Source organism: Montipora capricornis, chromosome 11 (assembly GCF_036669925.1).
Source record: "Montipora capricornis isolate CH-2021 chromosome 11, ASM3666992v2, whole genome shotgun sequence".
Lineage (NCBI taxonomy): Eukaryota > Metazoa > Cnidaria > Anthozoa > Scleractinia > Acroporidae > Montipora > Montipora capricornis.
Genome location: NC_090893.1, coordinates 8,976,247 through 8,988,746, shown reverse-complemented (window position 1 = coordinate 8,988,746; position 12,500 = coordinate 8,976,247). Strand labels below are relative to the sequence as shown.

At 37.4% G+C, this 12,500-nt stretch overlaps 2 protein-coding genes across 2 annotated transcripts in view; one reads left to right on the top strand and one right to left on the bottom strand.

Moving 5' to 3' along the window:
• Positions 1-3,534, bottom strand: part of LOC138022873 (eukaryotic translation initiation factor 2D-like) — a 17,212-nt gene extending 13,678 nt beyond the window's left edge. Inside the window, exons 1-4 of the mRNA XM_068869859.1 lie at positions 3,364-3,534; positions 2,048-2,238; positions 774-857; positions 289-388 (exon numbers count right to left, since the gene is read on the bottom strand). Of these exons, the coding sequence (XP_068725960.1) occupies positions 289-388; positions 774-857; positions 2,048-2,238; positions 3,364-3,419 (431 nt within the window). The 5' untranslated portion in view covers positions 3,420-3,534. The remainder of the gene's footprint in view (positions 1-288; positions 389-773; positions 858-2,047; positions 2,239-3,363) is intronic.
• A 51-nt stretch (positions 3,535-3,585) lies between these two features.
• The window catches only part of LOC138022872 (fizzy-related protein homolog), a 16,192-nt gene continuing 7,277 nt past the window's right edge, over positions 3,586-12,500 (top strand). Inside the window, exons 1-10 of the mRNA XM_068869858.1 lie at positions 3,586-4,368; positions 6,426-6,493; positions 7,024-7,078; positions 7,388-7,425; positions 8,845-8,867; positions 9,091-9,155; positions 9,682-9,747; positions 10,011-10,087; positions 11,169-11,196; positions 11,703-11,759. Coding sequence (XP_068725959.1) covers positions 4,303-4,368; positions 6,426-6,493; positions 7,024-7,078; positions 7,388-7,425; positions 8,845-8,867; positions 9,091-9,155; positions 9,682-9,747; positions 10,011-10,087; positions 11,169-11,196; positions 11,703-11,759 — 543 coding nt within the window. The 5' untranslated portion in view covers positions 3,586-4,302. The remainder of the gene's footprint in view (positions 4,369-6,425; positions 6,494-7,023; positions 7,079-7,387; positions 7,426-8,844; positions 8,868-9,090; positions 9,156-9,681; positions 9,748-10,010; positions 10,088-11,168; positions 11,197-11,702; positions 11,760-12,500) is intronic.

Sequence of the window (12,500 nt, the reverse complement as noted above, 5' to 3'; positions counted from 1 at the left end):
ATTAAATCACTTTTATTTGACACATCACTTACATTAATGTTGCTGTCTTTATTTACAGTTTCTCATTGTCACTGTTGACAAAGTTGTGCATGGCATAAAATTTTGACTTGCTTAACACTGTTTAGAAATTCTTGTACACCCAGTTTTGAGTGTGCTGGCCTTACGTCACTATAAGTTAATTTATTATAGAAACACCAATGAAATACCAGTACCAATTTACTAAACCCCAAGTGTGGTTTCTCACTTGCATGGACACAAAACCAAAAACTACAAACTCACTGCCAATACCTGTTCCCTTTGAGACACACACTGCAGATTGTTCCCTTGTCAAATTGTCCAAATGATGACACCCCACTGGATGGTAATATGACACCAGGAAGCATTAAGTCTAAAACAAACTAGAGTTGCTCCATTAAAAGTTCTCAAACAAAAATGTGACAAGCTGCCCAACTGTTCACACAAGGCAAAGCAGTGTTTGAAGCAGGTGAAGTGGTTGGTTGACACAGTATTTCTTAGAATAATGCTGTTAGTGCTAACCTTGTTTCTAACAAGGTGGAACAGAAAAGGCAAGAGATAGAAAGAGAGAGACGAAAATGGCCACAATGAAGATAATGTAATAATAAACATAAAGAACAGTCCCAGAAAAGTGGCTTGTTTCAGTAAGCATGATAAAAGGACCATATGCCATTACAAAAATTGTAATGCTTGTCGTTATCAGCAAGCAGTGGTTGATAAAGCAACGTATGTTCAGGGCACAAAAAACGTTTGTGTACCTGCTCCTCCTTTCAATTTGTCAAATACAAGAGGCCAAGTTGTGAAGCTCAGCAACATGCCTGGGAATCTCCATAGGGTGTAAACTACAAGATAAAATGACTAAATTACTATGCAGGACTACTCTGTGGTGCTGTTTAATATTATGCTGAACAAAGAGCTTGAGGTTCTAACTTTCAAGTCTGTGGCTGAATACCTAGAGTGTGACTGTTCAAGAAAAATGCTGCTGCTGAGCAGTATTATCCAATAATTCAATTTAAATGTGCTAAAAATGACTGTCCAAATCAAAGCTGCTGAGGTTCTATCTTTTGAGTCTGTGAGTGAAATCCTGAAGTGTGACCATTCAAATGAAAGTTACTAAGCAGTACTTTCCTGTGGTGCTGTTTATTATGCTGTACAAGGTGGTTCTATCTTTTGAGTCTGTGGGTGAAATCCTGAAGTATGACCATTCAAATGAAAGCTACTGACCAGTACGTTCCTGTGGTGCTGTTTATTATGCTGTACAAGGTGGTTCTATCTTTTTAGTCCACAGGACTGGTGTAATCCTAAAGTGTGAGTATTTAAATGAAAGCTACTGAGCAGTACTTTCCTGTGGTGCTGTGTATGATACTATGCAAGGTGATTCCCAAGTTATGAATCTGTGGCTGTCATCCTAAAGATGACCATTCAAATGAAAGGAGGGGGTTAAAGAAACTGTGGTGATGAGTCGGTGGGGAAGTACCTAGTATACAACAATTTGGTTTTATCAACGGTGTTGATAATGTAAATTGGCCACCGTACAGAGATTCTAAAAGCTGACGTTTCGAGCGTTAGCCCTTCGTCAGCAGGATTCGCTCTGATGAAGGGCTAACACTCGAAACGTCAGCTTTTAGAATCTCTGTACGGTGGCCAATTTACATTATCAACTCCGTTGATAAAACCAAACTTTTGCATTCAAATGAAAGCCACTGAAAAGTACTTTCTTGAAAGCTACTGAGCAGTACTTTCCAGTGGTGTTGTTTACTATGCTGTACAAAGCGGTTCTATCTTTTGAGTCTGTAGGTGTAATCCTAAGGTGTGACCATTCAAATGAAAGCTACTGAGAAGTACATTCCTGAAGGTGCTATTATTTATGGTATTGGCTGTGTATAAGGTGGTTCCAGCTTTGGCTGTTGGGTTGAGGATCCACTTCCTAGCATTATTATTCAGACTAAATTTTCACATGTTAAGACACCATAAGCAGGTTGCAGTTAAGATTTCTGAGTATGGTTTAACTACCACTAAAAATGATAATTACCTGTAGGGATCACCTGCTTATCCATTTCAAAGAATATTGGTTCCCCATTGTGGCAATAAACGGTAATATTCTGTCCAGAATGAGTCATAATCCTCATCACAGTTATCTCTTCTTTGTTTGGAATTAAATCTGACAAGTCATCCTGTGATAAGCTGGAGAATGCTCTACTTATATCTGATCTGAGCTTTCGCCTAGAAAAATAAACAAGGGACTATCCAATTTAACAGGATCCCAAGGAAGCATGTGAGGGGAGAGAGAGATAAAGCCCAGTTCTGCTTTCCCCCATTTGAAAACTACTTGAATGCCGTTAATGAGATAACAAGTTTTAACCCTTCCCAATCTGAGACTGCTCATCAAGACTTACAGATTTTACTTTGGATAACGCCGAATGGGGCCGCTTTTAATAGGTGCGAATGGGTTACCAGTAAGCCCAGTGAATAAATGAAATGATGAACTTTTCAGTTATGTTGTTTTTCACATGAACTTTGTTCATGGCCAAAGTTCCTACAAGTCTCCCATAGCTCATTGGTAGCATATTGAGACTAGTAACTGGAAAGTAATAGGTTTGATTCCTGTTCAAGACTACTTCCATAATTTTCTTCTGAATATGCTTCTCAGGGACCACAGGCTGCACACAATAAGAGTGTATGTACCACTTACCTTTAGTTCAGCCACCTCGTTCCCAGGGCCTTTCCCTCACTACCTGGGGAGGGAAAAGCCTTGGAAACAAAATTGATTTCCAAGCCATCTTCATTATCCAAGATGGTGGCCATGTCAAATTCCCCACCCTGGGGATATGTTGTACAATCAAATTTTCCCCCTCCCCCCAATCCCCCTCTGGGGCTTAACATTGATAGGTGCATTACTTAAGAGGGTTCTCAGCAACGGGATTTGACATATAGACATTTAAACTTGATGAGTCTAAGTGGGCAACCCTAAGACCTGGAATCCGGAATCCGGAATCACAGGTCATTGTTTTACCAATACAGAGAGTAGAAACTATCCTAAACATTCATAAAAGCTAACCTTAGGCCTAATTAGGCCTAAACAAACTTTTTTAGGCCTAAGGTTAGCTTTTATGAATGTTTAGGATAGTTTCTACTCTCTGTATTGGTAAAACAATGACCTGTGATTCCGGATTCCGGATTCCGGGTTTTAGGGTTTCCCAGTCTAAGTCCAATGTTTAGGTCGCATAGGCAATAAACCTTTAACAGCAAAAGCTTTTACAATTAAATTAAAAAAAAATAGAAGCTGCTTATATTTTTAACCCGCGATCGTGATGAGCTTAAATATATTTAAGAAATGCATAGATTTACCGATCAGATCCCCGAATCGCAGTACTTGACTTTACTCTAAAGGTCTTCAGGAACATGACAATCTGCACTTTGTATCTCGGTCAAATATCAGAATTTTGAGCTGAGGAAAGAAAAAGTTTTTTTGTACACTGTACCGCCATGTTAATTACCGCGCGTAACCTGGGAAGAGGCGGCATTCCCAGGCTTCTTCTCATTTTTTTTGTTTTGATCATTTGATGTCCCGGATGTTGGTTAACAGCGTCAAAAAAACAACAATTTGGCAGTTTGCATTTGAAAATTACAACTTTGAAAGACAACGGCCGGACACGTGTGCCGATAAATTTCTCACACTTCTGCTTATCTGTCTTTATTCCACTGGATTTAAACAGCTGTGGTTTCTTTTGCCGAACGTACACACAAAGGAAAGAGCATGGTTGGACACTGCTGATCGTACCTTGGAACGTTTTTTGGTCGCAGTAGAACCTTGACCTGTTGCAAACACGTTTGTCTTCATATCTTTACGTCGATTTCAAGGGCTTAGGAGAAACCAAGTTGAGTTGAAAATTATGTTGTTGAGGCAGGTTTTAAATCCGTCCTCAAAAGTCAGTTCGCTTCGCGTTTGAAACGACCTTCAAGTTTTCACTCGCTGTATATAAGACGTCTGTTATGTTTATTGCTTTACCATTCAATACTTAAGCCTGAAACTGAAAGAGCAAACTTGGAGCGGAATTTGTGGCAATTTATGTTTCGAACCATTCACCTGTTTGCTTATTAGCAGTCCTTCAACGTGGCATTGGAGGGTCATACCTTCGGATTTGACATCTCTTTCAGAAACTCGTTTACCAGATTTGTTGTTCTTTACGTGAACAGCACCGTTTTCAGTAGAACTCCATTGGTCTGTTTAACGTACGTCAGAGAATTTATCATCATTCCGCATAAAAAACATTAAAACAGCTGAACATGGATCCAGAATATGAAAGAAGACTTCTTCGCCAACCAAATGGACGAAGCCCACTTCATAATTCTGTGAGTATGAAACAGATATCATGCGGAGGATTGCATGTAGTGTTCGATTGCCATTAATTGTAAACAGTAAGGGAGATAAGTTCCAAGATACCTGCAGCATAATGTCAAGGCACTATTTTATGGTGAAACGTTCTCTGTTGTTTGTCTTGCAAGTCTTCTTGCAATATCATTGCAAGACAAGGTACTGCTTAATTAATTAACAGCATTGCTTCATGATTCATGAAGCAAACCATTCACTCAACACTGAAAAACTTGTGAGTTTGGCTCGGATTTCCAGCCGTTTGTGGCTTGTCACACCCATGGTACTTGCCACTCCAGGAGTGGGGAGTATATAGGACGGTTATAACAAATTACCAACCGTTGGAAGTCTGAGCCTACATGGACTCTTGAGTTGAGTTTTGAGAGTTAATCTTTTCCTGCTCTAGTTGTCAGGAAAACCAGTACTTGAAAACTTAGTGACACTCAATCTTACCACACTATCGTACATGTAGATATTTGGACACTGGGTAGTATGATTTTTTAAAGCTGTTTTTCCTTGTGCAGTCCTTAGACTCATTCATGAAACACTGCACGGTATAATGGGACAATTTAAAGGGGCACTTTTAAAGCATTAGTATTTTCAGTACTATTTTCAGTTGAAACTAAGTGAAACTCGTAACTGTACATGTGGCACACACATTTTATTCCTTACTTTGCAAAGACAATATCAGATTAAAATTTTCCTAGGATTGATCATGATATCACCATGGTAATGTTGTTTGCCCCATACCGATCCTCTTGAAAACTGGGATCTATGAGTTTTAATATTCTACTGCAAAATAATTGTTTTGTTTGTGAGGGTGAAAAAAACTGTTAGCCACATGTGTGAAAAATCAGCAATATCGTTATGTTCCAAATTTGAAAAGTTGACTAACTTTTCCATGCGACAAAAATACCTTCAGTGAAGAAATCTGTTTCATAGTGACAAGAAAATACCACTTTTTTTGTCTTGTTACAAAGACGTTTTTTAGTCTTCAGAGGAAGTTTAATAGAGCAGAATTGACACTGCCTCGTTAACCCATTGACTCCTAGGAGTGAGTCTGAGGGAGGGGACGGAGGGGGCAGTTCTGGAGTCAGTGGGTTGACATTACCTCTCTACATCTACAGTGTACACAAAAAAATGTCCCCTTTTTACGGAGGCTGAAAAAGATATTTTAACTGAGGCATGTGCATAAGCCACATACATAATACTTTAGCTGCTCACATTAGCTGATGAATCAGTTTAAATGGGTGACAGGAAGTAATGATGTGAGCAAGAAAGCCAGAAAATTTATCATCCAGTATGGTGATCAATTTCTTGCTCACGAAAACTGGCTGCAAAGTAGGGCCAATCTTATGGCTAAGATCGCGTAACTGCTTACGAACCGCATTAGCGGCCACTTGATCTTTAAATGGAAGACTAATTCTTACTGTTCTACTATCGTCATTGTTACTTTTTGCTGTGTTCACTGAAGCATTTCGAAAAAGAAAATTGTTAATGGCAGAATCAATAAGACTTATTAGATAGTCAAGGCGACTAAATATAGAGCGCAACTTGGCGCATTCTGCATTGAAAGCCTCTGTTGTCGATGACAAGGCATAGGCACGATGTATTGAAAGAAGACCAATTCACAGTTTTAAGAAAGTGCCAGGGCAAATTTGATTGTCTAGTATTTGAAATGCTCTTCATCAAGAATCTTAAGCCCAGTTTAAATACCCAGATGGACTCCATATGTGCGAAACTTTTTGTTTAATTTTTTAATTATTATTTACCCACGTTACAGCTTTTAATCAGCTATTGTTTTTTTAGTATTTATAGACCCAAACTCACTAACATATTTTGACTTGATAATGACGTTTAGCTAACGTCGAAACGTTGTCGCTTTTTAGCAATTTTTTAGCAAATTTTTTTGATCTTAAAATGATTTTAAGAAATGTTTTATCGCAATTTTTTATAGTCAAAAACTCACTGTTACCTGTAGAAAACCCTTTCAAGCCACCTTGTTTAACTTTCCTTCAATGCGTTCATTTGTTAACAGTCCTGTCTGTCTGGAGTAAGACATTTCAGTCCAGTAAGTTCACCAAGTAGAGACAAGTATGGAGACAGGTAAGAAAGTAAAATAATGGCTTCAATGCTGATTAAATGGAGTTTGATCAATGATCAGTGGTTTCAATAAGCACTGATGGCCGACAAAAATCATTAAAATATATTTGAATGATGACAACAGTAGTTCATCTGACAAGTTTAAATCTTATTGAAACCCCTGAATGGTGACTTGGCATAAAAAATGTATACCTGGGTATTACAGTGTACATGTATGTTTGTTCTCTATTTTGGACTTTTTTGGGGTACTCCAGTTTTCTCTTCTGCTTAAAAACCAACATCTGACTTGTGGTGTCCATTAATTAATTAATCATTTTCAAGACTGAACCATTATTAGCACCTAAAGTCTTTCATTATTTGAATTCTTGTGTTTTATGGCATAAAGTATTTTGATAAGATTAGAACTCTTATTTTACTGTAAGGTTAAATTGGTATTTCATCCTCGTCTTCATGACAGTGAAAATCTTTATGTGGACTGTTGAGGGTAACATTTAAAATACATACATGTATACTTTATTTTTTCAATATTACAGGTTTATACCAAGTCGAACAAGTCCAGCATGGCAGCTCAATTTTAATCTTGTTCAGGTATGTAATAGATACTGTACTTGTATTTATATGTATAAAAATTGTATAAGTAATATTATAAAATTGACTCCTGGGAGTGAGACGTAACAAATTTTACTCTGTCTAATGCCAGACAATTTTACTTGTCCAATGGGTGCGTCCTAGCTCGTTTGAGATGTCAATGGGTTGAAGGAAATTATTATTTTGATTTAAAGTTGAAATTTTATCATCCTGTTTCCATGTAAAATTGAATTATCTATACTGTTCTTCGATCTAGTATTAAAATAGTACTATTATTGTCACAGTGTATATTTTTACTTTTATTTACAGGAAAATAGTGAGCCAATGAAGAGTGGTGCAGTAAAACGGTCAGCGTTAAAGTCCTTTTTCTCTTTTAAGTTAACATTGATAGACCTTTTAGCTCTAAAGCAAGCATCAGAAGGCAATCCATTTTAAAGGTTTGGGACAAGTGACTGATTAGAGCATCAGACTAATTAATTCAGAAATCCTTGTGCTTGTTTCTCAAAAATTCCAAAACCTTTCATGCTTGTTACAGGGACCTGAAATCTCTTTGTACATGTACTTGTATCTTCATATCAAGCAGTTTTGAGGCATGAAACTTTTGAACCATGTTTTTCTTTTGGGTCTTGTAAATCTGCTGAAAAGCTTTCTAAAATTGGCATGTCATAATTTTAATGACCTCTACTTTCATTAAATTAAAATACAATAACTAATTTATTAAGCATTATATTTTGTGCGGGAAGTAAAAATGATGTAGTTTGAGACTTTTCTGATGTTGCAGTATCGTAAATAGTATTCTAGATATTCAGGTTCCTCTTACAGTCAATTTCACATTACTTTGCCATGCTACGTTGGCGAAGTTCCTTAGGAAATTTGATACTAGGTTGCGAAGTAGCCAATTATGTGGCGAATTAGACAACCAAATTGCAAACTTTGAAATGAACTTCCCAACTTCTACCAGATTGAACTTTGCAACTTCACTTAATGAACCCTTTGCTCTCCGAGGTTTGTGACATTGAAACGAGTGGTTTGAGGATTCAACACCATTCAAAATGGCGTCGTAGTTAAATTTTACTGAGAAAGACAAATGTAAATATTGTCCATGGGTTTGTTTACATGCCAACGTGCCGTCCAGAGCTTTAATGAGTCGTTTGCCGACTAGGGATTTGGGCTGCAATTATACTCCAAATTTTGACCCTCCGAACCAATTTTATTGGCAGACAACGACATTTTTACAAGGTGAGCAGAGGCGCTGTCCAGTTTTTCACGTGAAGAAACATCAATTTCAGGCATCACCATAACTTTCGAGCAAAGATCTCCACCTGTATTTTTTCTCTTCAATTTTCAATTAGCCTTAAATTATTTTATTTCTGCCACTTCATACTTGGCCTCTATCATTTACAAAACAATCATCAGCAATTAAATTTTTCAATGCTTGAGTCTGTTCTCACTGACTCCCTGTACGTACAAACCAATCAACAATATTTACATTTGTCTTTCTTGGTAAATTATAATTACGGCACTATTTTGAATGGTGTTGAATCCTCGAACCTCTTGTTTATGATGTTATGAACCTCGGACGGCAAAGGGCTCATTCAGTGAAATTCAACGAATTTCGCAACGTGGCTTGGAAAAATTAATGTGAAAGCGATTGTAAGATGCACCTGTAGCTATTGCATTCAGGCAGCAGCCACGATGCATTGCTCTTGTGCTTGATTAAGTTAGTTTTTTACTAAAAAGAAACAACATTTTCTTTTCATTGTCAGGGATGCTAGTGTGGATTCCAAAGGTGAATAGACCTTTAATGTATAAAAGTCTCTAAGCTATTGAATTATTAAGTTACATGTATGGTATAAATAAGAAAATCATTTATGTGATCATTATTATGAGGGCTTTATAAACTCAAGATAAAAGTTTACATGTAAAACATTTGATTTTCTGCCTTTGGCCATCATGTTCAGATGACTTTATTTTGACTGTTAAGACTCAAAATATTTCCTACTGTTTTTCAGAGGGTATGGCATATCAGTGTCTTTTAAAGAATGAATTGCTTGGTGCCGAAATAGAAGATCTTAAGGTAGAGTATCGAAAGAGCCCTTTAAGCTATATTTCCCTGAGTGTATCTTAAGATTAATGTACAGGTATGGATTGGATTAAACACAACATTGTTTAGTAAATATTTCTCTTGCTGAAGGTTGAGTGGGTGTAATTTATGATGGTGGTGTTTATTCCTGTGCGGCGCTTGTTATATGGTATGTTCGTTTAACACTTTGGTTCCCTAAGGGGGTTTCCTATTGTCAACTATAATCATCTGGCATACAGCAAAGGAAAATCTGTAAGTAGCTGTTTTAGGAGCTGTTTTAGGAGGCAAAGACCGTGCAGACTAACTGTTTTACTTGTAAGTGGTGCACTGTGTTGTCCTTGTTTTTTCCATGCCCACATTGACAAGAATAAAATTAAGGCTGTGTAAAAACTGCGCCATATTCATTTGGAGGGTTGCATTGCATCAAGAAGGTTCTATTGGATATCTGCATTCTCAAATGTACGTGTACACTCAAATCTAGTTATTATTTCCCAACTATATAATATTGTCTTTCTTGCAGGAGGTTCCACAGGAGGAAAGAAGAGCATTATCTAGCAACAGTAACCATGTGCATAGTATATTCCAGGTTTGTAACTACTGTATGTTGAACATTATAACTTGTAAGGATTTTACTCATTAGTGGGACACCCCTTTGGTGGGGAAATAGTTCACTGTTTGACTGCAGTACGATTCATTGTTAGTAACATTTCTGGCCCAGTTTGCTCGAAGCATGGTTAGTGCTAACCAGCGTTAAATACCATGGAAACCTGTAGGTTTTGATACCTCTTAAAACCAATGGTTAGCACTAACCAGGCTTCGAGCAACCACCACCTGTTGTTTTTTGTTTAGTATCAGGTGAAGAGAAGTAAACAGGATGACACTGAATCAGTTGCTTCCTATTCTCTTTCTCCTGTTGGAAAGAAAAGGTAATTATTGTTGTACATGTAAGTTTGCTACTCACAGATATTTTCAACTGTCAGAAGTTCAGTTTTAAATTCGTCAGGATTGCTAGATAAAATAACGAGTGCAAAAGAGCTTTTAAACAAGTTTACAGTCAAGCTGGTGGGAGGTGCGGTGGCCTCATGGTTAGTGCGCTCGACTCCAGATCGAGTGGTCCAGGTTTGGGTCCTGTCCGGGGACATTGTGTTGTGTTCTTGGGCAAGACACTTTACTCTCACAGTGCCTCTCTCCACCCAGGTGTATAAATGGGTACCGGCGAATCTAATGCTGGGAGTAACTGATGATGGGCCTTTTAGGCTCGTAGGAGACTTTACCTTACACGTACCTTACAGTCAACCTGAAGGAAAATGCTTGCAAACTATAAAATGAATGTACAGGCCAGCAAGTGCTTAATCGTAGGTGGAGCCAACATAACTCTATTCACCTTGATGGAAGTTAATCCTCTAGGTGAGTGTAGTGCTGAGAAGCACTGTTGTTTGTGGCTTGTGTTTGGACAACTCCAGTGAAAGTCATCTTCAGAGTCATTGAGAATGACTGTACTGTACTGACTGTCAATCAACTATGTAGAAATACTCCAGTCTGTGTACTGATTACACAAACAACTGTCCTTCTCAGCACTACGCTCAGTTGGGGGATCAAATTCCTTTTATGTAATCGTACATTGTTTGTGGCCTTAAACCATTGTTATTAACTCTTTTTTTACTTTTACCTACTGGTCATTATGAATTCAAAACTGTACATGTACTCTTGTGCATGCTGCACATCAAAGCTGCAACAAACGCTTTAGACTCTATTCTTAAACTTAAATGAACCTGAAAACTAATCCGGACTAAAGCCATAAACATTGGCAAAGCAACTCAGGAAGCTGCCGGTATTGAAATGACTATTTCTTGCAGTCTAACCGACGTGTATGACTGTCTGATTACTGTACTTCTTCAGATGCTCTCCATTGTGATCAGTCAATTAAATCCTTGTACCATTCCTGTAGCTCTTAAAAGAGGTTGGCTCTGTAGTAATTAACCATTTGATAAATAACTCTCTTTTTAGCCAAAGACTTCTGAGATCACCAAGAAAGGTCAGTACAGAGTTGAAGTCCAAACAGTTATTACGTACAGCACTCGTGATTAAGTGTTTTTGTGTTGAAGTTGTAAAATAATGGGAAAATAACTATGTACATGTACACTAGGTGATCTTGATTTACCTTTGATTAAGAGTGTATAACATAACAAAGATTTCCGTGAAGTTCCAAACTAACTTTCAACCCTTATATACTACATGTACTTTTTCAACATGTAAAATAATAGTATGTCTACTGTATATTTAGACATACAGCGGTACAGTTGTACTTAGGAAATTAGTAGTTACTTACCGGTACGTATTTGAAATGCCACAGTTGGCAAGAAAACTTAACCCATTGACTCAGGACTCAAGCTCCCTAGGACATTAGACAGAGTAAAATCTCTCCTAAGAGTCAATGGGTTAAGTTAGAAATAGAATTTACATTTACTGAGTAACAGTGAGCATTTAGTACATGTAGCTATGGCATTTCCTTCATCATCATAGTTTTTAAATCTTTTTCAGTCCACACGAAAAATTTCCAAGATTCCATTTAAAGTTTTAGATGCTCCAGAATTACAGGTGAGCAATAATGTCTTCCTTCTGAGCACATAATAATTAACAATTATTGTGGGCTACAGGTCAATAGCCCATGAGGCTATTCGGACAGAAAAGGCAATCAAAAAATTAGCAAGTGAAAGTTAAAGAATTTATAATATTTATTTGGGATTAAAACTAAAGAAACCGTCACGCATTTCACTACTCGAGGACTATTAGTAATAGTCCTCTAGTAGCGTAGCCAATTAAAATGCAGGATTTGCATAGTACACTAGTTGGGTGATACTAATATTGTATAGTATTATCGTTGGTCTCACGATGTTGTGACTTGTGGTGCAGGTAGTGATGTTTTGACTGCATGAGGTAAGTCTTCTTCAGGCAATGAGATCGACTGGTTACATGTCACCTTATAAAGCACAATGTTCTGCTCTTATAGTTGATTTTTCATAGATGTGATTGCTGCATTTCTATCCTTGCTGTTCGGTTTTTCTCCAGGTACTCTGGTTTTCCCCTCTCCTCAAAAACAAACATACGATTTAAGTTGAGTCAATTTAAGTTGATTTCAATGTGCAGGGTCCCTATTTAGTGCGCCAGTGCTAGAAGACTTGACGTACTTCAATAAATTTCTATATTGTTATTATCCACTACAGTAGTAGTCGTGGTAGAACTGTATTACTGTGCCACAACCTTCTAGTTTGGGAGATATCCCATACTAATGTGGGGACACAAATAATAAATTCTAAATTAAATTATACATGTATATAA